The 23299-nt window shown below is 34.1% G+C and overlaps 4 protein-coding genes and 1 non-coding gene across 13 annotated transcripts; 4 read left to right on the top strand and 1 right to left on the bottom strand.

Annotated features, from left to right (window-relative positions):
• Positions 1-2059: 2059 nt before the first annotated feature.
• Positions 2060-6033, bottom strand: LOC115697328 (dol-P-Glc:Glc(2)Man(9)GlcNAc(2)-PP-Dol alpha-1,2-glucosyltransferase). 2 transcript variants are annotated; one of them, XM_030624281.2, is made up of 9 exons: positions 5892-6033; positions 4994-5174; positions 4818-4906; positions 4007-4340; positions 3581-3854; positions 3265-3435; positions 2981-3185; positions 2503-2645; positions 2060-2413 (listed from the first exon to the last, which is right to left on the bottom strand). In XM_030624281.2, exons 2-9 carry the CDS (start codon positions 5081-5083, stop codon positions 2154-2156), a joined length of 1566 nt encoding a protein of 521 aa, XP_030480141.1. In that variant the 5' UTR covers positions 5084-5174; positions 5892-6033; the 3' UTR covers positions 2060-2153. The 2 variants fall into 2 exon arrangements, with proteins under 2 accessions (XP_030480141.1, XP_030480143.1); XM_030624283.2 differs by having other exon boundaries at positions 3265-3402.
• Positions 6034-6243: 210 nt separating this feature from the next.
• LOC115697329 (pectin acetylesterase 5) lies at positions 6244-9990 on the top strand. Its single transcript, XM_030624284.2, has 12 exons — positions 6244-6466; positions 6574-6656; positions 6745-6874; positions 6972-7051; positions 7132-7221; positions 7383-7507; positions 8175-8235; positions 8518-8574; positions 8702-8779; positions 8868-8973; positions 9386-9531; positions 9646-9990. The coding sequence occupies exons 1-12, from the start codon at positions 6244-6246 to the stop codon at positions 9757-9759; spliced, it is 1293 nt and encodes a 430-aa protein (XP_030480144.1). The 3' UTR covers positions 9760-9990.
• An 815-nt stretch (positions 9991-10805) lies between these two features.
• Positions 10806-14655, top strand: LOC115698287 (protein TRM32). 5 transcript variants are annotated; one of them, XM_061101862.1, is made up of 5 exons: positions 10806-11341; positions 11595-11766; positions 11897-11970; positions 12084-13548; positions 13681-14655. In XM_061101862.1, the coding sequence occupies exons 2-5, from the start codon at positions 11613-11615 to the stop codon at positions 14361-14363; spliced, it is 2376 nt and encodes a 791-aa protein (XP_060957845.1). In that variant the 5' UTR covers positions 10806-11341; positions 11595-11612; the 3' UTR covers positions 14364-14655. The 5 variants fall into 5 exon arrangements, with proteins under 5 accessions (XP_060957845.1, XP_060957846.1, XP_030481361.1 ...); XM_061101863.1 differs by having other exon boundaries at positions 11589-11766; positions 13687-14655; XM_030625501.2 differs by having other exon boundaries at positions 11583-11766; positions 13687-14655.
• A 60-nt stretch (positions 14656-14715) lies between these two features.
• On the top strand, positions 14716-14788 carry TRNAK-CUU (transfer RNA lysine (anticodon CUU)). Its single transcript has one exon. It is a non-coding gene; the product is annotated as a tRNA-Lys (tRNA).
• Positions 14789-16572: 1784 nt separating this feature from the next.
• Positions 16573-19989, top strand: LOC115698038 (uncharacterized). 4 transcript variants are annotated; one of them, XM_030625222.2, is made up of 7 exons: positions 16573-16706; positions 17671-17783; positions 18120-18265; positions 18344-18393; positions 18479-18584; positions 18662-18720; positions 19556-19989. In XM_030625222.2, exons 3-7 carry the CDS (start codon positions 18167-18169, stop codon positions 19602-19604), a joined length of 363 nt encoding a protein of 120 aa, XP_030481082.1. In that variant the 5' UTR covers positions 16573-16706; positions 17671-17783; positions 18120-18166; the 3' UTR covers positions 19605-19989. The 4 variants fall into 4 exon arrangements, with proteins under 4 accessions (XP_030481082.1, XP_030481083.1, XP_060957844.1 ...); XM_030625221.2 differs by lacking the exon at positions 16573-16706 and adding an exon at positions 16774-16829; XM_030625223.2 differs by lacking the exon at positions 17671-17783 and having other exon boundaries at positions 16599-16706.
• The last annotated feature ends 3310 nt before the right edge of the window (positions 19990-23299 follow it).

The following is a 23299-nucleotide window of genomic DNA, read 5'->3' as shown; positions in this document are numbered from 1 at the left end:
GAACTAATAACAATTTTTTCAAAAAAAAGAACTAATAAGAATAAAAAAAAAATTGAGAAAAAAAATCACAAAATTTAAAAATTACAACAGAACACGTGTAATTTTTTTTTGTTTTGTTTTTTTTTTTTTTTTTTTTTTGCATGGGAGAATTATATATAGATAAATTATTGAGTTTTTTTAGGAGAATTATCCCATATAATATTTTTTTTAAATTTACGTGGTTTACTATGTGAATTTTGATTACAATTTAAGTTGTTCTGTTATTTGCTATATGGATTTTTGTATGAAATTCCGTAAAAATACAAAAAAAAAAAAATGACTTGTCATTTTATTTTATCTTTTTGTAAAATTTTTATAACAGAGATCCCTGGAACATTTGTCGTTATGATGTCTGTTTTTAGTGTTTTATTTTAGTCAAATTTTTAATATTATTACAATTTTTAAAAATAATATTAAACTAGTTTATAAAATCATACATGTGGCGTCCCTATAGATTAGAATTTCCTAAGTGAGTTTCCTAACTTGTCAGTCTTCATTTCCAAATCTTATAATTTGAGTGTTGATATGACTTCCTTAAGAGTTATGGAAGTCCTTCCATATTGGATGGTTATTTTTACTTTTATATAGGATTCTAATAATGAGTTGAGGATGATGTAGCTTGATTCCCATCACTCAAAGCCTCTTTCTCTCCTAAGTTATCCCATTCGGTATGTATCCTCAAGAATTCATCAAGATTTTGATAAATCTTGTTAGAGAGTGATTTCTATTGAAAATTGCTATTCTAGTTTTTTCCAAATCTTTGTTGGAGTTTCTTCCTTGTCAATTAATATGATGATTGAGTAAGATAGATTGAATATAATCAGAGCATTAGCAGTTTCCAACAATTCCTCATGTTGAATCTTTGTAGTTCCATCTCGCCACTCAATTGGGAGAACCCTTAATAGATTATGTTGAGCCAGTAGAGATCGAATCTTCTTTCTCCATATCTTGTAATTTTCTGTACCATCAAACTTATCTATTTCAACTTTAATTGTACTCATGTTATTAGGTTGTAAGTCAAATATAAATAGAGTTAGAGGGTTCTAATCCAAAATTTCCAATGAGACATCAACAAATTCATCTAGATTGAATTCAGGTTCTTATATATTAATCCTCTCCAGTCTTGCAACTTCTTTCTAATGTTCTTAGTCGATTCTTGCTTCTAAGATTCATGCAGCTCTGATACCATGTAGGAAGTTCAATTTCGAATTTACCGTACACCAACTCAAAGACAAAATTAAAAAAAAATAAGGTCAAAATTGAATAAATCATGATACTGTAGTACTACCTTTACCTTCCTCTAATAGTTTGGTGTGCTAGAACAAACTTCGAATCACACACACAGGAACACACATTAGAGTCTCAAACTAAATCCACACACAAGAACACATGATTCACAATGAATTCAATCAATACAAAAGAGAAATTAAAAGATTGAGTAAGAGACGCAAACACAATAATTATAGAAGTTCACCTCAAAATACTAAGACTACTTCCACTTTTGAGTTTTCCTCATAGATATGGGGCTCAATCTGCACTAGTAATGGTAAATCCAGTTACAAAGTCTCAAGATTCCATGTCACAATACGCAATCTCTTTTTTCTTCTCAGGATCTCTCTCTCGCTAACTTGGACAACCAATCTCTCATCTCGCTTTTTTCTTACCATGATTGGTATTTATATTTATTAGCCTTTTTCTGTTACACAATTTTGTGTCTAAAATAGGAAATAAGAAAGTCTTGGACTGAGCTAGCTTAATGCTAGGACTTGATCCAATATGTATTCATTTTCTTTTTCCTCTATAACACTTTTTTTGACACCTCTTTCACACTTTAATTTAATCAACGGTTTTCAGTTTTTTTTATTAAAGATTTCAAAATTAGATTAATACAAAAATGATTTCAAATATTGTTGTAGAGTCATGGTATTCAAATATTGTACCCTTTTCAAAATTAGATTCACCAAACCGTACAATATTTGAATAACATGACTCTATAACAACTGTTATGTATACTACATCATTTGAACTATTACAATTTATATATATGGAAAGAGTTTAGTAAATGTGTCTAACTGAAAGTTATTGAAAAAGCATTCAAGACCATTCTATTTCTTCTACCATATAAACCTCTGGGTCCCAAGCTCATGGTCCCAGTGGAATGGCCTATACAAGAACATGATCATTGTGAAAATATTAAGGGCCACATACAAAAATCCCATCAGAACCCAGCTTTGGATATCATTATTATGGGAATGAAGTATCAAGAAAATGAATGGGATGGTGTAGTATCTGAACTCAATCAGTGGAGCAGGAATCAGAACTGCAGCAGTGGCCAAAAAATATCCCAACACCCAAATCTTCCTCTGAACTTTCCCTGCCATAGGAGAAACAATAATTTATCTACACTATATCGACGAATTGTACAATAACCATATCAACATTTTCAGTAAAACTTCTTCTAACCCAATCTAGTGCAGATGGAAAGCCACGAATACACATATAGCGGGACCAGGAGGTATTTCATTGGCCAATAAGCTTTGATGATCTTCCGCCATAGATAGAAGGTATAGTGCCGATTATCAGCAAGAAGATATGGATGAGCGATGCTGCAATAGTCAAAATTTTGCATCACACTTAGTATGATAACCATCACATGGGTGCTTGAAATGAATAGCAGGTAAAAACATCAGATGAGAAAGTTACAACATAATCTTGATTGGAATCATATACGGTATTATCATAGTTTACATTACAAAAGAAAGTATTATCATAGTATAGGTCAATATTATAACATGAGAGCACAAGTTACAACTACAGGGATAAGGATCAATGGATCTTATGCAAGAATTCTATATGAACAAAAAAAAATGAGCTCAACTAGACTTTGAAAATAAATGAGTAAATACTGAAAAAGTGATCAAGCACGTTAAATGGGCCTGACCTGAAGAAATGAACAGAGATGAAGCCAGCAATAAGTGCCAAAATTGCTTGAAAGAAACTGTGGGGCCTATTCTTCCAGAATGACTGGAAAAAATTTATGGTTTCTTCAAAACTGAAATAGAGCGGAGCCAAAACAAGAGCAGAAAATATACCGAAGTACAAGATTTGTGCAAAATGTAATGAAACAGCATGAGCTTCTTTAGCACCTGCAATACTGAGCCAGAGTAAAAAAACAATAGAATTTACATGTGAAAATGTTATTAAAAGATGTGGTAAGAGATTTACCAAGAACTACACTCCCATTCCAGCGGACAAAAGCAACAAATGCTACCAATAAGATAATAAAGGGGGAAAAAGCAACAAAAAGCTTCTTCTTCATATGCAAACTTGTTAAACATACAGCAATAATATCATCAACCAATCCTGCAGTCAAAGTAACCAAAAATGCCAAGAACACTGTAAAACACAAATTCAAGACATTTAACATTAGTGCTAACTTGGCAAGTTACAGAGCAAGCATTCCGATTTTCCATTGCACAGAGAAAACGGATTGTGTGAATTGTTATGTTAATGTGAGGTCTAAAAATATATAAAATCAAACCTGGTGTGCTTATTCTTGACGTAGAACTTCTAGTGTGAGTTGACTGTGCACCAGTATCTAATTTACTACTGATAATTCTCTTTCTCAGGTTTGAGCTCAAAATGGCATTATTTTCAGGAGCCTGCTGACTATTTTTCCTGATGGAGACACTGGCATCATCAATGTCTATTTTATCTCTTTGGTGGCCTAAAGTAATATTTATGATCTCACTGCATGCAACAAAAAGCATCCATATAATATTTGTTTGTCGAATGGCCACTGCCATGGCACCAAGCTGCAGTGAGAAATGGAATACGTCAGCACTTGACTTCAAGAAGTCATGGACAGTGCACTAATACCAAATGAAGTGAATGGCTGCGGATAAATTTACCAACAGTATAGAATATTTAGAATTTTGGGACACAAAGTTTTTTTTAACTCATTTACCAATCCGCTGAACCAGTAACTCTTCCTCAAACAAGCAAGATACATAGCAAGCACAGCAGTAAGTGACGCTACATCTGTATAGTAGAGAAATGTAAAGAACCAATGGAGAGGATACATGGAAAGGACAACAGCATAAAATGTAGCTTTTCTATCATCAAGGGCTGGTCTCAACAGGGTTATGATCTCATACAGAAGAATACTGCATATTACTGCCAAAACACCATTTACAGATCGAAGGATCACAGGGGAGCACACTTCAAAAATTGAGGAGGCTCCATTTATGTATGACAAGCCTGGAAACAGAAAAGTAGCATGGGCAAGTGAAAGATAGTACCTGCAGTAGTATTAATATTCACATTTAAAATTCAAATCCCTACCGGCACGATGAATCACTAAGGCGTTGAATTCAATACTGAAACTAGTTTCTCAACTTTGCAAGAGAATCAAAGACATGTACAAGCAAGTTGTAAACTAGAACAAAAGATCAGTAAAGGGGAAACATGAAGTTATAATATTCCAATTCCAATAGCATAAAATTCCTATTTTTGACACCAATGCTTGTTATATATGGTCACTCGAAATGCAGCTATTTTCCTTTCTACAATTACAGGACTGAATTGATTCCAAATGTCTCTTGTAGCTAGTAATTCTCTTTCAGCATTTGTTATAAGAAACCTAAAAGTTGACTGCTTGGGTTTCTTAAAATCAGTTTTCTCATGCATCTAGCTGAAGAGAGCAGTATATAAGAATATAAAACAGAAACTGGAACTAAAATTAAATTTGGGAAAGGAAGAAAAGATAAGATTCTTACAGGCCAGGAGGAGTGGTAATCATTGGATCCCAGCTTCTGAAATTTCCTTTGCAGTACTGCTGAGCCTGAGGCATGTGGAATATCTCGTCCTACAAATTAGAAATTATGGGGCCTTAAGTTTTTTCAGGCAAAAAAAAGAAAAAATTAACTTCAAGAACAATTATTATTAGTGCTACCATGTAGGGTTCGGGCACAATACGATTGACGAGGATAGAAATGGGAATCACCCACAAGCTCACCATCACTGCAACTGCTAATCTTCCCATCTTTCCGATTTCTCTCACTGGTTGTCCCCTTCGTCAATTGAGCAGCCGCAGTGATGAAACAGAACTTTCAAAATGCTGTGTTTTGGTCTCACTGATGAATGAACAAGACAAAAATATTACACACTCATGCCATAATTGTATTGCCCAAGGCTATGTTTCAAGCTTGGATTTTAGGTTATGGCAGGGAAGAAAAGTATAAGGAAACTGAGGAAATAATTTATTATGTTTGGCACCATTACAATATGCTTTTATGAGTCATCCAACTTTACCTTTTTTCTTACTTTTCTCACACAAAGTAATTCATGAAAAGGAAAAACAGGAGCAATCAAACTACAGATAAGGCGTATATCAGCAAAAATATCATAGCTATAATGAATTGTGAATTCTTTTAATTCAGTTCATTAATTTGTTTCTCCTCAAAGTCACTCAAATCATATATTAGAATTCCAACTAAATAACAACTGGTCACTCTTAGATTTCTTGAGACTTCAACCATTTATAAAAATACAACGAATTAACTACAGTTCATCAAGATGGTTACCTACCATAGTCATACAGAATATATCAAAATGTACAAAACCATTCAATTCAACATTTGTATGCTAAAGATCTATAACAAATAGCTTAAGAAAACTATAAGTTCAACAGAATCATTCAAAGCAATCTTCTATTCAGTTAATCATTCCAACAAACATTTGGTATGACATGCTTTATTTAAAATGTTCTTCTACACTATATTCAAAGGGCATCCATTAAAATTTTGAAAAATAAATAACTCGATTAAAAGATGAAATAATTTGTATCTCACCATTGAAAGACTTCGAAATCAATGTTGAGAAGTCAAAGACATTGATTATCACTACATATCTCGGCGCGACCAGTATTAAAAGTCGACAGTCAGAGGCATAACGCGACGGCGGTGTTAGGTTTCGGCAGTGGAGGACGCGCCAGCAATGGCGGTGTCGTTTGTTGTTGAGCTCTCTAGATCGAGGTGAGCTTGTGTTCTCCTTTCATAACTCTACATATTGTATTTGGGCTTTCACTGGCCCATTGGGCCAAGTATGAGTTAGTGGGCTTCTGGCGCCAATATTCAGAAAAGTTCGGTAATTGAAAAGTCAATGTAACGAGTGAAGTCTTCCAAGCTCAAAGATCTTCTATCAATGGCCACCAATCTCAGAATTCGATTTCTGGTTTGGTTGAGAAGATGGTCGAAGAGGGATTGGGCAATCGCAATCGCTGTTTTCACAATCACCATCTTCGTCCTCACTTTCACCATCAACTCTTTCTCCGACGATCCCGACTCTCCATCTCCGGTCGATGCCACTGCCGACGATGATGTTGTTGACTTGACCTTCTTGCGCAACGCTAAGTCTAGAGGCGCTCGTACTTGACCTATACCCTATCCTATCTTCTTCTTCTTCTTCTCCCTTCCTTCAGTGTAATTCGAAGGAACGGACTCTGAAAATCTTTTCTTGCTTGTCGTTTTGCAGTTTGTTTAGATGGGAGTGTACCTGGATATCATTTCAAGAAGGGCTTTGGATCTGGGTCTGAAAATTGGCTTCTTCACGTTGAGGTTTGCATTCCGAATTTAAATTTCAATTCACGCCATTAACTGTTTGAATTTTCCATTTTTCAATTTTGGATTGACGAATCGTGTGTAGGGTGGAGGTTGGTGCGCTAATAGAGAATCATGTTCTTTCCGCGCGAAGACCCAGTTGGGCTCTCTCAATTATATGACACGTCGTGTACCCTTTTCTGGGATTTTGAGCAGTGACCCATCACAGAATCCTGGTACTATATTTAAAATCCTTGCGCAAGCCCCTACTTCGTGTCTTAAGTCTTAACTATAATTGGTTCTTGTAGCTTTATATTTGTGTGCATTTTCTAGATTTCTTCAACTGGAACAAGGTCAAGTTACGATATTGTGATGGTGCATCTTTTGCTGGCCACCCCGAGACTGAGCTGAAAGTATGTTTTCGGTTTATGAAGATAAATATTTAGTCATTGATACTGCTGTATTTATTTATATATTTATTTTTGTAATGCAGACTGGGAACAATCTGTTTTTCAGAGGCCAACTTATATGGGAAGAACTTATGGATGAACTGTTATCAATTGGCATGTCTAGAGCAAAACAGGTCTTTCTCTTCTCTATAATTTGTCGCTTGTAGTATGTAGTACGAATATAATTTGGTTAAGCTAGTATTGTTGTCAAAGTTACAAATGTACTATGCTTCCATTTGAAGTTAAAAGCTATTCAGTATTTTTTCCCCCTAATATCTGTGGAATCTTGTTTTAGGCTCTTCTTTCAGGATGTTCTGCTGGTGGGTTGGCTGCTCTTATACATTGTGATGACTTCCGCAAACTTCTTCCGAAAGATGTAGTAGTGAAGTGTCTTGCTGATGCAGGTTTTTTCCTTGATGAGTATGTCTTATATATGTCTTGTACCTTGTGCACCTGACTCTAGCTTATACGTTGTGCTAGAAAATTTCATTTATTTGTAATCTGCTAGGAGCATCTGGATCACACATTCTGGGCTCGTTTGGAACGCCGTATTAGGCCGTATTGTATTGTATTGTATTATATTGAATTGGATTATATATCATATTTTTATATAATACTATGTTAAACTTTAATTTATACTAAAATATTATATATTTAGGTGTCTATAAAAGTTAATACCACATATAGTTTTCTATAAAAATATTGCATAAAATACAATTCAATATAATACAATACAATACAATACGACCTAATACGGTGTTCCAAACGAACCCTCTTATATATCTTCCAATTGTGATATGTAGATGTTGTGCTGCATGTAGCCTTCATATTTGTTACCCTGCCAAAAAGGGCTATCATAATATTATCACTCATTCCAACTTTTTTCATCTTTTAGATACATTGGAAATGATATTGTAGAAGAGAATTTATCAATCCCACTACACAAGGAATTGGATGCCTTAGAAAGAAATTACTACTTGAAAAACATGCATGATATACATAACATTTTCTTTACATGCTCTCTGCTCTTAAACATAACTTACTGCAAATAGATATTTTCAGCCACATGATAGTTCCTACATTTCAGGAAGGATGTTGTTGGCAATTATACCATGAGATCCTTTTACCATGATGTCTTCACCCTTCAGGTTATGACCTATTTTTGCATAGTAAATGATACCTTTACATAATTGGCAGGTTGCCTGAGTTGGTACTTATATGAGATTGTTCCATTAATTTTATCGTTAGTTTATAAATACGGCCTGTTGTGCATATCTAACTTTTGTTTATTTATTTTTAAAGCATCTTTATTCAAAGGAATCAGTAGCCAAAAGTTTATTGATCAGTCCTCTTTTTCCATCCTCTCCACAGGAAAGAGTTTCCTTATAAGTATTCTGACACTTTTTATTTTAACTGAAATCATTCTTCAGAGTTTAGCAAAAAGCTTGCCGAAGGAATGTGTCGAAAAGATGGAAGAACCATCAGAGGTAGGTTATTTAACTCCTTTCCTCTTTGATTTTCATATTATGCATCAAGTTTGAGATGTAGTTCCCATATTTCTTCTAACTCTTGATTTATAACATATGCCTTTGTTACCTTGCTTTGCAATGCCAGTGCCTTTTTCCACATGAAATTATCAAGCACATAAAAACACCAGTGTTCCTTGTCAACCCAGCTTATGATTGGTGGCAGGTAATTTCCTCCAATTCCAAACTTCATTTGATTACTATGGATTATAGTTCTCCATTAATTTCTTTTATGCTAATTGGGTAATCATCAGATACAAAACGTGTTGATACCAGATACATCAGATCCCCATGGCTACTGGCAGAAATGCAGACAAAGCATTCTCAAGTGCAATCCTAGGCAGATTGAAATACTACATGGTAATAGCTGAACCAAGTCACATTGTTGTAGGGATTTCTAATAAATTTTATATGAAAATGATGCTGGTATGTAAGTCATGCACTTACATGCAAGCAATTTTCTGAAACTAGTGAATGATTAGAATACATAATAGTTGCCTTACCAAAAGAAAATACATAATAGTTGCAGATCCTGTGGAAACATAAAAATATATGAATAAAAGTTCAGAAGTTCATACGTAAAATTCGGTCCACTTCCTGGAGATATCTTGCCTAATACTCCATTAGAATCCTCATCTAGAGTCAGTTGCTGAAGTCTCATTTGATTATTTTAGAATTCTCAAGTCTTTCAACTTAGCATCTAGCTGGACACTAAAATATTACAATGTTTGGCAATGTACGTGGTTTACTGTAATTGACATATTCCATGTAGGTTTCAGAAATTCACTTTTGAAGGGCCTGAGTGATTTCCAGAAAAATAAGGATGGTGGAATGTTTATAAATTCTTGTTTTGCTCACTGCCAGACATGGTTGACTGAGACATGGCATTCACCTAATTCTCCTAGATTAAACAATAAGGTGAGGAAAGTTTGTTTGAGCCTTATCTGTTCTATGAAAATCTGATGAAACTTCTTGTGTTGGATTCTTGTTAAGCATTTCTAATATGCAATTGAATTTATCAATGTGGAACAGAGTATTGCGGAATCTGTTGGTGATTGGTACTTCAACAAGAGAGTGGTTAAACAAGTTGATTGTCCATATCCATGTGATCCCACCTGCATTCATGTCGACTTCTCACAGACTTAAGTAATCTACATGGGATCTTGTCTTCCTTTTTTTTTTTTTCTTTTTGAGAGAGAGAGAGACAGAGAGAAAAATGTTCCTATGTGGTGTTAAAATACTGTCTTGTCCATTTTTTACTTTGTCAATGTACATTATTGTGTAGACCCTATTTGACTCGACAGACATTAGTTGGATAAAACATATAGGCTATATTGAGGCATAAATATATAATGTTTTAGATTTTATACACTGAAATACTTAATGTTTATTTTTGTAGGCAAAAATACTTAATGTTACAATTCTCTTACACCGTTACTATCACTTTCATTAACTTATCATAAATATAGACACGTGTAGGGCTCAAATGCATTACATTTATTTATTTTATTTTAAAATTTAATATTTTTAATATCAAAAACTAATATCTACTTGTTTTTTTAAAAAAAAATAGAGATGCAATACTAAATTATCATAGCTGAGTGAACCAGTGCAGTATATAGAACATAATTATCGAATTGAAGTGTCAATATCATGTGAAAATTATTATGAGAACTGGTTTTTTTTTTTTTGGAATAAGTAGTATTTAGTTTCTGATAAAAAGAATATTAAGTTTTAAAATAAAATAAAAATAAATGTAATGCATTTGAACTCTCCACGTGTCTATATTTATGAGTTAACGAAAATGGTAGTAACGGTGTAAGAGAATTGTAACGTTAAGTATTTCTGTCTCCAAAAATAAATATTAGGTTTTTAAGTGTATAAATTTAAAATATTAAATATTTATGTCGCAATTTAACCAAACATATATAATGTGAAATACTATGATAAGCAATTATTTCTCACAGAAGACTATGCTTCTCTCTCTTCCCCGTATGTATATAAATATATGCATTTGTAATTCATGGCTCGAACGAAAAAAAAAATCAAACTTTACAAGATATGCACAATTCAATCAAACATTTTGACTATTTTTATGTAATTCATGGCTCGAACATGTAAAAAAATGGAAAGGTTTTAAGCAAAAAGGAAAGGCGGGCCTACATTATCCCTTTTTTTTTTTCTGCTGAAGGGCCTACATACATTGTCTCCAACTGTGGAAAAATTAGACTTGTTGTATCTTGATGCATTTGTTAATTTCATAGTTATAGCTTCTATGTTGATAACTAATAAGGTTACATCACATCAAAAGCTATTGGGAATATGGTTTGGCTTGGTCCATTCCATAACACAAAATTATTAATGAACAACCTTCATTCAATGTTATACTAGTGGTTGTGGTGTGTCCATTGGGACACCTAACAGATCCCTCATACAATCGACCTCATATTGTCCACCATTTTAGACCCTTATTTTTTTATATACGAAAAACTAAAAGATAATTATTATTATGATTTTATTTTATTTTATTTGTGTGTGTTTGTTTTTGAATAGATGGTTGCTTCCACATTCTACCATTGTCAAATTGATTTTTCCTATATTAGCTCGAGTTGGTTTAGTTCTTTTTCTCACACATTAAAGTTCTTTCCCCTTATAAATCTATGATGGAAAAAGGAGTTTGAGGACAACTATCTACCCAAGACCAAATTTTAATTGCTTTTTGTTGGGGGTAAGTCTGGTCTTTTTTCATATTATATTTAACCAACAAATACACAATCATGATAAAATTAAATTTCTGGATTTTCATTTAGCTTCATATCTTCAATTTTGTTCATTATTTTCCATTAAAATGTAGCAAAAATGCTCTTAATTTCAATCTAAAGATCTCATACTATGTTATATTTTATCTTATTTTTTGTTTGAAAGAATCAACTAATTTGTTTTAGTTAATATATATTTTTATATACAAGAATTAGATGCAGTATTTTGGTAAAAAAGAAATGGGGAAGAACTTGAGACAAAAAGGTTCAATCATATCTTTAAGATCGAATGAGAATGAAGGAGGACATGCATGGGGTTTACTTCACATCATCAAATATCATCACTGGCGTCGTGTTAAGAAAAAGCTCACTCAAAAAAACCCATCTCTTGTTGGTAAGTACACATTTTTTTTTGTTTCACTCATTATTTCATTTTTAATGTTTTGATCCATTTTGCTTATATGGTATGTTTGAAAAGATCTGATATGGGTTTTCCTTCAAATTACCTGTTTGTTTATCATCAGAAAATCATGAAGAGATGCCAAGTTCTAATCCTAACAAGCAAGAACAAGATGATGGGCATATGTATAAGCCTAGTGTAAGTTCTTAGATTAAAGAAGCCAAAAAAAAAAAAAACACGTTCTCAGTTTCAATTTGATATGTCAATACTGAACCAAACCAACTGGAGTATCTGATTTAAAAAATTATCAGGTTGAAGAAAGAAGTAGAGATTCCTCTCCAAAAAAGAACAATTCTGTCAAATCCCGAATAAAGTCATTTCTTGCTGAAGAGATAACTCATAAAAAGGGCAGGCATCATAGGAGTTCATCCTGTCCTGTAAGACAATTGACAAGAACAGATTCCATCCATCATTCACAACTTCCTTATTTGGAACCTCTTATTAAAACATTAGAGTTAGATCATGAGCAAAACATCGAAATCCATTCCGCGTCCAATGAGCAAAATCCAATGGCAATGAATAGTGATTCTAGTCAAGAATGTAGTGTCAGGGTTGTTGAGGATGAACCACAACATGACCACTTTGATGAGAGTCCAAAACTTCTCCAAGGAGAGTTGGAGAATACCACAGCATTTATGTTGAAACAGAAGTCTACAAATGAAAGAAAATGCAGTGTGGATGCTTTGGCTAGTCATCCCAAAGAGTGTTTAGATGCCTTGGATATAATCAGTGTAAACAAGGAGTTGGTGATGAAAATTTTGCAGGATCCAGGGTCTCCTTTGGCTCACCATTTTAGCAGTCAACAAGCACTGAGTGCAAAACAAGGACTAGACAAGTGTAAGACATTCCCTTCATCTGGTTCATTAGGTTATAGAGGTTTAGAACCTAGCAGACTCAAACATATGAAGAAGGCTTCTCCAGCTTCTGCTAAGCAACAAAAGAACAATGGCGATACTCATGCTGTTGTTAAGCATTTCAAGACTCTTAAACAGAAGATTAAACATGTAATCAGAGAAGGAAGAAAAGAGAGGCATATAATTAGTATGGACGCCATCATCCATAAGATTCCACATGGACATAATATGGAGGAGGAGATTGATAATAAACTTAATAGTTCGGCAAATTATGAAGAATGTAAAGACATTGATGGTACTGCTTTTGAAACTGATTTGTCAAGTTCTTCCCTTAAGAAAAATAAAGCAAGGCTGCGCCACCAAATGAGAAGAGCCTCATCTCTCACTGAATCGTTGGATCGGTATTGCCAGTTGTATGAGACTAGCTTCAACCGGGAAGCTAAACATCAAAACACTGAAGGATTGAAAATCAAAATAAAAGAAGAAGGTTCCCCTAATAGTGTCCCAAAGTACTTGGCAAGGATTTACTCCTTACCTGACCTTAACTCTTTTCTTGATCCAGAGGAATCTCCTGAAGCTTTGTCCTCCTCAAAAGGGCAAGCCAACAATGTCATGGATCAGAATGTTAGCACAAGTAGTTATGATGAACCAAAAGATCTTGGTGTTGCAGTAGGCATTGCAGGTCAATTGCACATGAATGATGATCATACAACCAAGAGCATTATTTCTAAATCTTCGGTTGAGACTGGTGCAGTAAATTTTGTTACAGATGATGAGTTGGGTTTAACATCAATATCAAATAGTGAAGCTGATACTCAGTTGTGTTCTCATATACATGATTATGGAAGCTTGACAGTAGAAGGTTTGCCTCTTAGCCTTTCCTTATATTAAACTATTCTCTACTTGCCTACCTTTTCTTAAAGGGTTTACTGGTTTTATCTTTAAGATTAATGCACTTTACAGCTAAACATGGATTTTTTTTTTTTTTGGTAAGAATCAGAGAACGAAGCAATACTTGCTGATGAACTAGTTAAGTTGGTAAAGGACAAGGAGCTTGACATGGCTACACCCCAAGTGTCTGGAACTGAAAAGGCTCAAGAAACACTTGACAAACAAATAATGGAAGAAATTTCCCATCTTAAAGTGAATTCAAAAGACAAAGCTGAGTTCAGTTATGTGAGAGATGTACTTGAACTGTCTGGGTTCAGTAGCAATGCATTCCTTGGAACTTGGCACTCTGATGATCAACCAGTTGATCCCTCAGTATATGAAGAAGTAGAGGGTTGCTTAGAGGTTGATCCTAACACTTGTGCAAATGAAGATTTTGAAAGTGATCACATGCTGTTATTTGATATAATAAATGAGGTTTTGATTGAGATATATGCAAGGTCATACAGTTACTGTCCATTTCCACTCTCTTGTGTTTCACTCATGAGTCCAATGCCAGCAGGGCCACATGTTCTGAGAGAAGTGTGGTCCCTTATAAGTTGGTACTTGAGCTTCAAACCAGAGGTTGGCCAATCACTAGATTATGTTGTGGGGCGTGATTTAGCTAAAAGTCATGGGTGGATGAACCTTCAATTTGACAGTGAGTGTGTTGGTCTTGAGCTAGAAGACTTAATTTTTGAAGATCTCCTAGAGGAAGCCATATTGGGGTTTGACATAGTTAGTCCATGACTATATATATGTTCCTTCAAAGTGGTCTTCTTGGCCTGTCTTTTGCTTGTTTATAAGCCATACAAGTCAAGAGTATGGACCTATCTCAACCCTCTGTCTTGGTAGAATCGATGGTTGAGATTACTGGCTGCTTAAGGGATATATATTGTATAGCATTAGCAATTTTGTACATTGTGTTGTAGATAGAAGAAAAATAATAGATATAAAGTATACTTATAAGATATATGTATCACAATGTTTTTATAGTGTTGAGATGAGATCTGATTCTATGGTAAGGCTTTCCTTTGTAGTTTGTAGTGCTGTCATTATTATAAGTAACTTCAAATATCTAAGACATTGCTTCAACAAATAGGCCCGTCTAGCTCAGTTGGTAGAGCGCAAGGCTCTTAACCTTGTGGTCGTGGGTTCGAGCCCCACGGTGGGCGTAGTTATTTTTAGTTTCCATTTCTGTTATTTGATTCCTCAATCTCCACTTCATCTGTTTGCTTCAGGATTTTAATACATGAAAGAAATAACATTCAACTTTTGGAACAATGAATAAAAAAAAACTCTTTTGGGTAGCACGAACAAATTTTATAAAAAAATAAGCTACATTTTAGCAATAAATTACCAATTTAAATGGATATGCTCTTGTATAGGATTACGTTATTCTAATCAATTATTTATTTATTTATTAATTAGAAAAATTAAAATATTTTTAAAAACATTTTCAGTAAATTCATTTCCTTTTTTGTTTTCTTAATTTAAAATATTGGGCTCCTCTCTCGTCTTTTTTTCCGATTTCTTTTTCTCTCACTTTGATTTTTTATAGTAAGGTTTTACACTCTCTCTTCAATTTCAAATATGAGAATTAAGAATTGAGATAACAAATTGGTTCTTACAGAGAAATTTTTTCTGGGTAAGATTTTATTTTTAAAAATATTTGGATATGTATGGGTGTATTATGATGATCTCTTTTGTTAGAAGGCCATTGAAATTGTTTTTAGTATTATGGCCTCTTTTGTTAAATTTTTTATAATTTTAACGGATTTAAATTTTCTTTGATGGGTTGTGTTTGATTTTTCTTAATTTAGGGTTCTCAACTAAGTTTGAGGGATTCAATTATGTGTTGGCACAATTACATATTAATATGATGTTTTATACCATTTCTTTGTGTAACGAATATTATTTCTTAATAACAAATTTTGATTTTCTTGATAGAGAAAATTTTTTGTTTAAGAATACATTTGGATAAAGTAAATTATGTTTTAATTGAGATTTTATAATTAGATAGAGTTACATTAGAAAAAAAAAATAATTAAAACACTAAAAAATATAAATGTAACAATAATAATAATAATAAATAATCATAAATACTACATCATAATAAAATTATTTTTAAGTAAATATAATATTTATGTATACATTACAATTTACAATAAAATTATTAATTGTATACCTATATATTTTATAAAAATATAATTATTTTTATATAGAGATATACTTTTTTATTGCGAGACTTAAAAAATGTACAACTAATTACAATTTAAAAATTATTTTTATTTATAACTTTCTTAAATTTACCTAAATTTAAATTTGATTTTTTATGATAAATTGAAAATTATTTTGAATAGAGTATTCTAATATATGTTCTATAATATTCTATAAGACAGAAGTTTTGTCTCTTTTTGGGCCAACTAATTTGGTCCGGCAGATAAAATTATAGACTAATAAATTGCTTGATTATTTTTTTTTTATCTGAATAAATTTCTTGATTATTACTTGCATCAAATGTACTCGGGTAGAAAAAAGATGAGGTATGATTGCTCTCATGTAATAGTAGAGGTCCACATTTTATAAAGATGTTGTTTTATTTGAATTTAGCAATAACAGTGGTATATGCTATGTTTTAGCGGATGAGTAATATTTTAAAAAGGTTAATTAGTAATTTTTTTCTTGAACTTTCATAGGTATTAAATCGTGCTTATGAAACTTTTTTGGCTGTTAAAATTCAATTTAACAAATTAGTGATTTATTTTTATATAATTAAAAAATATAATTTTATATAAGAGTATCTCCATTTAAATTGGTGATTTATTTTTGAAAGACTAATTAATAATTCAAAGTTCGGGGAAAAATTACTAATTAATTTTTTAAAAATAAATTACCAATTTGAATGGAGATACTCTTATATAAAATTATATTTTTAATTATTATTTATTTATTTAATTAGAAAAGTAAAATTATTTTCAAAAATATGTTAAGTAAATTTATTTTGTTTTTTGTTTTCTGAATTTAAAATCTTGGGTTCTTCTCTCGTCTTCCTTTCCAATTTCTTCTTCTCTCTCACTTTGACTTTCTGAGGTAAGGTTTCAATCTCCCTCTCTCTTAAAGATATCCTCTTCCTTTCACTTCAATTTCAAATATGAGAATGAAAAATCGAGATATCAAATTGGTTTTTAAAGAGAAAAATTTTCTGCTACACAGGTATGATTTTATTTTAAAAATATTTGGGTATATATGAGTGTATTATGATCTCTTTTGTTAGAAAGCCTGGGTCTTTCTTCTTGTAATCGTTTTCGTTGTTTGGTTCCTACCAAAAGACTGGGTCTGTTTGAAATCTACTCTTAAGTATTCGATTTGAGTGGATTTGGTGTATTTATTTTCGTCGATTTTGCATACAAGTTTAAGATTTGTTTATAATTCATTCTTTGATATCCGTTTATTTTTAGAAGTACTTGTAATATTTAGAAATCGAATATGCAATGTCTTTTGGTTTGGTGTATGTAATGAAAATTTAATTTACTCAAATTTATGTAGTTACCCACCATTCTTTATACATTATTTTGAATATTGCATTTTTGGTAGCTGCACTTTGTAGAAGAGTCGTGTTTGTATTAATATTGATTTTTAGAGGGGGCATTGGTGCATTTAGATTACTTCTGGTTTTAGATTTAAAATCAGGGAAATTTGAATGATGATTGGTGTGAACTGTGAAGAGGTTGTGGCATAATTTGAAAATAATGGTACTGTGTCATTGCTAAATGCTAATCTATCTTTGGAAATGCTTTTTGAGTAGCTAGTGTAGGATAAAAAGAAATACTTGCTTTTCTTTGGAAGAAAAAAGAAACTTACCTACTGCCATCTTTGATTGTTATTTTTTGTTGTTGCTGAAATCTTGGATTGTCATTAATTTGTTAAATCAGAGATTATAATATATCATGGCCCTGTCCCTGTTTTATTCCCTGCTGTAAATCGTGGCTCTGTTTTGAAAAGATGAATTTATAAGTACTATTACTAATCAAGTATTAGTGTTTTGTTTTCCCAGGAAAAGGAAAAATCTCAGTCCGAACAATCGTTGCCATTGTGGTTCCAATTGCTGTTGCTATACTCCTACTCGTATTAGGATTCTCTTTCTTAGTAAAGAGAGCATAAATGATTGTATATAATCATACATGTTTCATGATTTTTTATTTTTTGTATTTTGTATGGTTTTCTATGTCCAATAGTGGTGTATTTGCTAATTTACTTCACAACCTTTTTCCTTCTTGTGTTCATCATTAGTTACTTCTGGTTATTTTTTTCATCAAATTAGTTTTTAACTTTTGTTAACTTTCCCTATGTTTGATGGGCACCATCTTGAGTTCATTATTATCTGTAAGGATGGTTTTCAAAAGTTCTCTACTGTGTTGCCTTATAGTATAATTTGATTATAATATGCAGAAACAATAGATCTATATTGGTACTTTATTTAGTAATTCTCTTAATTTGATGCAGTAAGTGTTATCTTCTCTTGGTGAAAGAAACTCTCAATTCTAGTAGGAATGGCGAAGGAAAAGGGGTTCATTGTTTTGGCTTTATTCTTAATATTCTCGCTCATCATGCCATCTTCCACCATTGCCAAATCTCGTCGTCCCATAACTGTATGTTTTTATGTCTTTAATGAATTTAAGAATAGACTTGAATTTGTGGTCAATTCTTTCGGGTGATGTTTTTCTTAGGATATTGAGATGAGGCAGAAGAAGAATCAATGCTACGAGGACATTGAGAGGTATAATTTTCTATTCATTGTTTTTAACTTTGCTTTTGTAAATTTTGCATTTGATTTTCGATTTGGATGGGTTGGAATGGAACAGTGGATTATGGGGTTGGCAGTGCAAGTCTTCCATGATAGCAAAGGAAAATTGTGTTTTGAAATGCCTTTCTCCTACTTGTTATCAAATCATATACCAGCCTGATCCGGTAAAACTTATTTCATTTGAACTTGGTAATAATATTCAATTTCTTAACATTCTTACTAATCTTTGTTTTCATTCTAGCTCGAAGAAGGAGAAAAAGATCTTATTAGGGGACAAGAGTACAAGTACTGTATGCACAAGTATGTTACTTTCATTCTTTTAATTCTATTATGAACGTGAAAAATACCACCTTTTTTTTCAACTAATGTTTACTGTTTATTTCAAAGAGGGGAAAAACAAAACTATTGTTTAGTGTTTACTGTAAACTTGAAAAACCTCATAATCTCCATAATAAGCAAACTACTGTCCCATCCGGAATTATTGGATAGCCCACAAAAATATCGCCAAGACCACCATCTACATACCTAAATGAGGTGTCAACTGTCAACTAAGCTTTGATAAATCCCTATTAAAATTGTGCTTCCATTCCATCTTGCAACCACCTTATCTATAAAGACTGCTATGTTCTTCCCTCAAGTAGATCTCACCAAACCTAGCAGTTGCTGTCCTCACAACTCCTTTCTTTCCATTTAAAATAATAGAGGTTGTTGTTGATGCATTTCTTCTCAAATTTGTTTTAATATCTGCTTTCCGTTTATGAATTTGTTTTTGGGATAATGACTACAGACAAGAAAATATCTGTGAACAGTATAAAGTAAACATTGTGATGGTGTGAGTTTCTTAACATCCAAAAACTGAGAATATTTTTCTGAGTACGGAGGATCAACTCTCCTGCAAGGCTCTATAATTAGCCCATAACAATTCTTAAAATAAACATTGAGGGTGTGAGTTTCTTATGAACATAGTTTAACATCTAGTAATCTACCTTAGTGATCAGGTTATAAATTCTTAAAGTATCTTTACTGGTTTGATGAAATTTCGACATTGTCTTCCTTGTTCTTCCTTTTTGTGATTGTGTGACTTTGTTGCTATATCTACTTTATTCAAGTACATAATTAAGTTGCATTACAACAGACTATCGTTGGGAGAGAGTCTTGAGGGTATTAAGAGTTCATTTGAGTAAAATGAGTGACAATTATGGCTGCACTGGATCGGTGTGAAACAATTTCATCAGGTGTTTGTAAATTTGAAAGAAGGAAGATATGTGAAAGGAAGGATGTGTGGGATTTCGATACGACTCATCCTGTTGGTGTTTCAATGTTGTTTTTGTGTGGAAAGATATTAGATGGTGCTGCAAATCAAGTCAGTTTGAGCATATGATGACCACCAAGTCTACTTCTGGACTTTCATTGCTGTAACTTTTCTACTATTAATAATTGCTGTATGTTACCTAATTATTACGTAGTAATTACACTCTTTTAAAGTGTGTTTGGATTTGAGGTGATAAGGACTTAAAAATATTTATTTGGCAAGATAGTAATTACATACAAAAATAATTATTTTTAGTACATAATATTTAATATGGAAAGTTTTTAGTAATTACACACAAATCTTATGGGGGCATAAGAATTAAGACTATAATTGAGACTTCTCAATTATTTTTAATTACACATTAGAGTATAATTAAAGTATGTTTGGAAGTAATTATATATTTACTAGATAATGTAATTATGTGTTTGGCAAACAGTCAAAAAATAGCTTTTTGAGTAATTTTTAGAGAAGTTACAGCTGAAAGTTAAAAGCTGCTCCAACTCAACTTTTAAAAAAAGTTGTTTTAATTAAAAGACTATAATAATTTTATTTTTTTTACTAAAACCATATTTACTTATTTATTACATATTAAAAAAAATAAAAATAAAATAAAATAAACTAATTATAATAAAATAAATAATTATTAAATCTCTTATTTTTTAAAAAAAAATAATTTATATTTTATTTTAATATTAACAAATAACATCAACCTATAATTTTTTATATACTTGAGTTTTTAATTTTTTTTACATTTGATAAAACATAATAAACAAATACTATAACTTATTTTTATCAAATGCATATAATATTTATATTTTAAAAAAAAAATAAAAATATATATAAAAAAATAAAATATTATATAAAATAAATTTTTACATATTTGTGATTATAATTGTTGCCCTTGATTTCACCCAATATACGTGGACCAATCGAACAGGGACACGTGGATCAGATAACTTGTAAATATTTGTTAAGTCTTTGTATGCCACAAGGGAGCACTCTGGGCATAGGTCCCGGAGGAGGCACCCAGAGTGCAAGGTGCTCCCGGAAGCTCGCATAGCATAAAGCCTCTCCGTGAGGTGTCAGGCTTCTCCTGAGTAATCAAGTCGCATTTAATGCTGCATGGGAGGAAGCGTGTTGGGACTGCAACACGCAATAAAGTCTGACGGCACAACCCCCAAACAACAGCGCCACAGTAATGATCATTTAAGTCTAGCGACGGCTACTCTGCGAAGAGTCACATCAATCACAAAGCAAAAAGGACATTCCTCATAAAAGCCCTACAGCACCTAGGGATTTGACCATGCATTACTCATGGTATATTCATTGGGAATACCCAACTTTATGGATACTTACAGATACGTTTGTAAGAACAATTCTAGGGATTACCCCACCAAAACACTATAAATACCCCCTCAAAGCTCATTAAATGGGATCGAGAATCTTGGACTGCATATGAGCAAGAAGAGTAAATACTCACCAGGAACATTCTCTGTATTTAAAAGAGTGACATTCCCTCAAATGTGGAATCTGTATTAAATACATCCATTAATAACAAAGACTCGTGGACTAAGGCTCATTAACGCCCCAACCACGTAAAAATCCTTCTCTCACTTTCTTACAGCTCAATATTATAATCATATTTTAGTAGTTGCCGAAAATCTCGGTCAACATTTTGGTGCTTTCATTGAGAGCTGAAGAAAGCTGCTACACAACAAGCATTTGACTTCACAAATATGGTGGAGACAAGAAGTACACGTCAGCCTCGCCCTTTGGAAGATGCTCAAGACCCAAACGAGGAAGATGTAGCCTCAAGAGCAGCAGAGGAGTCTGAGGAAGAAGAAATAGTCCCCGATGAGGACTACGAGGGAAACCTCGACGAGTATGCCTATGACGAAGGAAGTTACTCAGAACTGGTGCTTCTCAGACAAAAAGCTATCGATCACGAAGCCGAGATCGAAGCTCAAAAAGCGCAAAACCAGAAAATGCAGGAAGTGATGCTAGCCATGCAGAAAGCCATGGAAGCAGCTGGCATTCACGTGCACCCCAAGGCAATAACCGCTGGTCTCAACAGGGAGCCAGCGACATCTTCGCCTAATTCCCAGCAGCAGAAATCTAGGGAACCTAGCCCTATAAGATACCCTGCTGAGGGAAATCAGCCAAAAAACCCTACTTCTACCCCTGGGCGAAAGAAAAAGGTGCAGGATCCGCGAAAGGTCCGCTCAGATTTCCCTAAAGGGAAAGGTCCGCAGAGGGGCAAGCCCCAAAAAGGGAGTCTTGGCCCTCAGGATCGAGGGGACCGAAAAAGCGTTTCTGTGCACCAAGAACCAGGGGGAAGAGGGAGAAGAGGACAGAGATGTCCTCCCATTGATCTGAGAAATCAAATCAATGGGAATCAAGGTGACCTCCGGGATCACCTTGACCAAAAAAGATACGGGCCCGTGGTTTCCTCGGGTACGTTAAATGAAGGAATTATGGCGGAACTCACCATACTCCGAAAAGACATTGCTCGAGTCTCCCGGAGGCAGAAGGGAGACGACTCTGATTCAGACAGCGAGGATCGGGAGCCCTGTGCCAAGCACATCCTGGAGGCGGAGCTCCCTAAAAACTTCAAGATGCCCGAAATGGCGACATATACCGGGAACTCCGATCCCAGCGACCACCTGTCACGGTTCAACCGTGTCATGACGGTCATGAGGGTCATCAATGACGCCAAATGTCTGTGCTTCCCACTCACTCTGAGTGGGTCCGCGAAGGAATGGTTCAAAAAGCTGGAACCAGGATCCGTGGGCTGTTGGAACAAGCTCCAGACCAACTTTCGGAGACAGTTTGTCGCCGCAAGAAAGGTCAACTTGGAAGTCAGTGCCTTGACTAATATCAAGCAACTGCCCACCGAGACCTTGAAGAATTACATCAAGAGGTTCCGAGAGGAAGCCTCAAAGACCAAGAAGGTTGATGACGGACAACAGCTTGCACTTCTCCAAGCAGGAATCCGTATTGGGACTCCCTTCTGGAATGAGTTGCAGCAAGAAGGGGCTGCTTGCCTCCAGGACTTCCAGAAAAGAGTCCAAAAATATATCAACCTCGAAGAAGCCCAAATCGTGGCTTATGGAGGCTATTATCCCACCGGGATAGCAGGGTACATGCCCGGAGTGTCGCCCTCGGGTACTGCCCCGACCGCAACTCCACAAGTGAGTGGCATACAATTCTCTGCTACCCCCGGATATAGCCAGGGCCAAGCTTTGGCACCAGCATCCTCTCATTTTGGCAACCCGTCCGGAGTAAATGGGCAAGCTCCTTCACAGGCCGCCCCGACTGCTAGCTTAACAGGCCCTTCCCAGGGATCAAGGAGTAAAAGGTCCTCCAAAGGCAACACCCGGACGGGGGAGAAGCGCCAGAAAAAGGGGTACACCCCCCAATATACTCAATACACGGAGCTATCGGACTCCCAGGAACGTGTGTACTTCGCCACTAGGCAAAATACACACTACCGGAGACCACAGCCGTTGTACAAAGACAGCTCCCGGAGAGATCCGAGCAAAAGATGCGAGTACCACAACGACATTG

Source organism: Cannabis sativa, chromosome 7 (assembly GCF_029168945.1).
Source record: "Cannabis sativa cultivar Pink pepper isolate KNU-18-1 chromosome 7, ASM2916894v1, whole genome shotgun sequence".
Taxonomy (NCBI): Eukaryota; Viridiplantae; Streptophyta; class Magnoliopsida; order Rosales; family Cannabaceae; genus Cannabis; species Cannabis sativa.
Note: the sequence above shows the minus strand (reverse complement) of the source record. Positions and strands in the feature narration are given on the sequence as shown.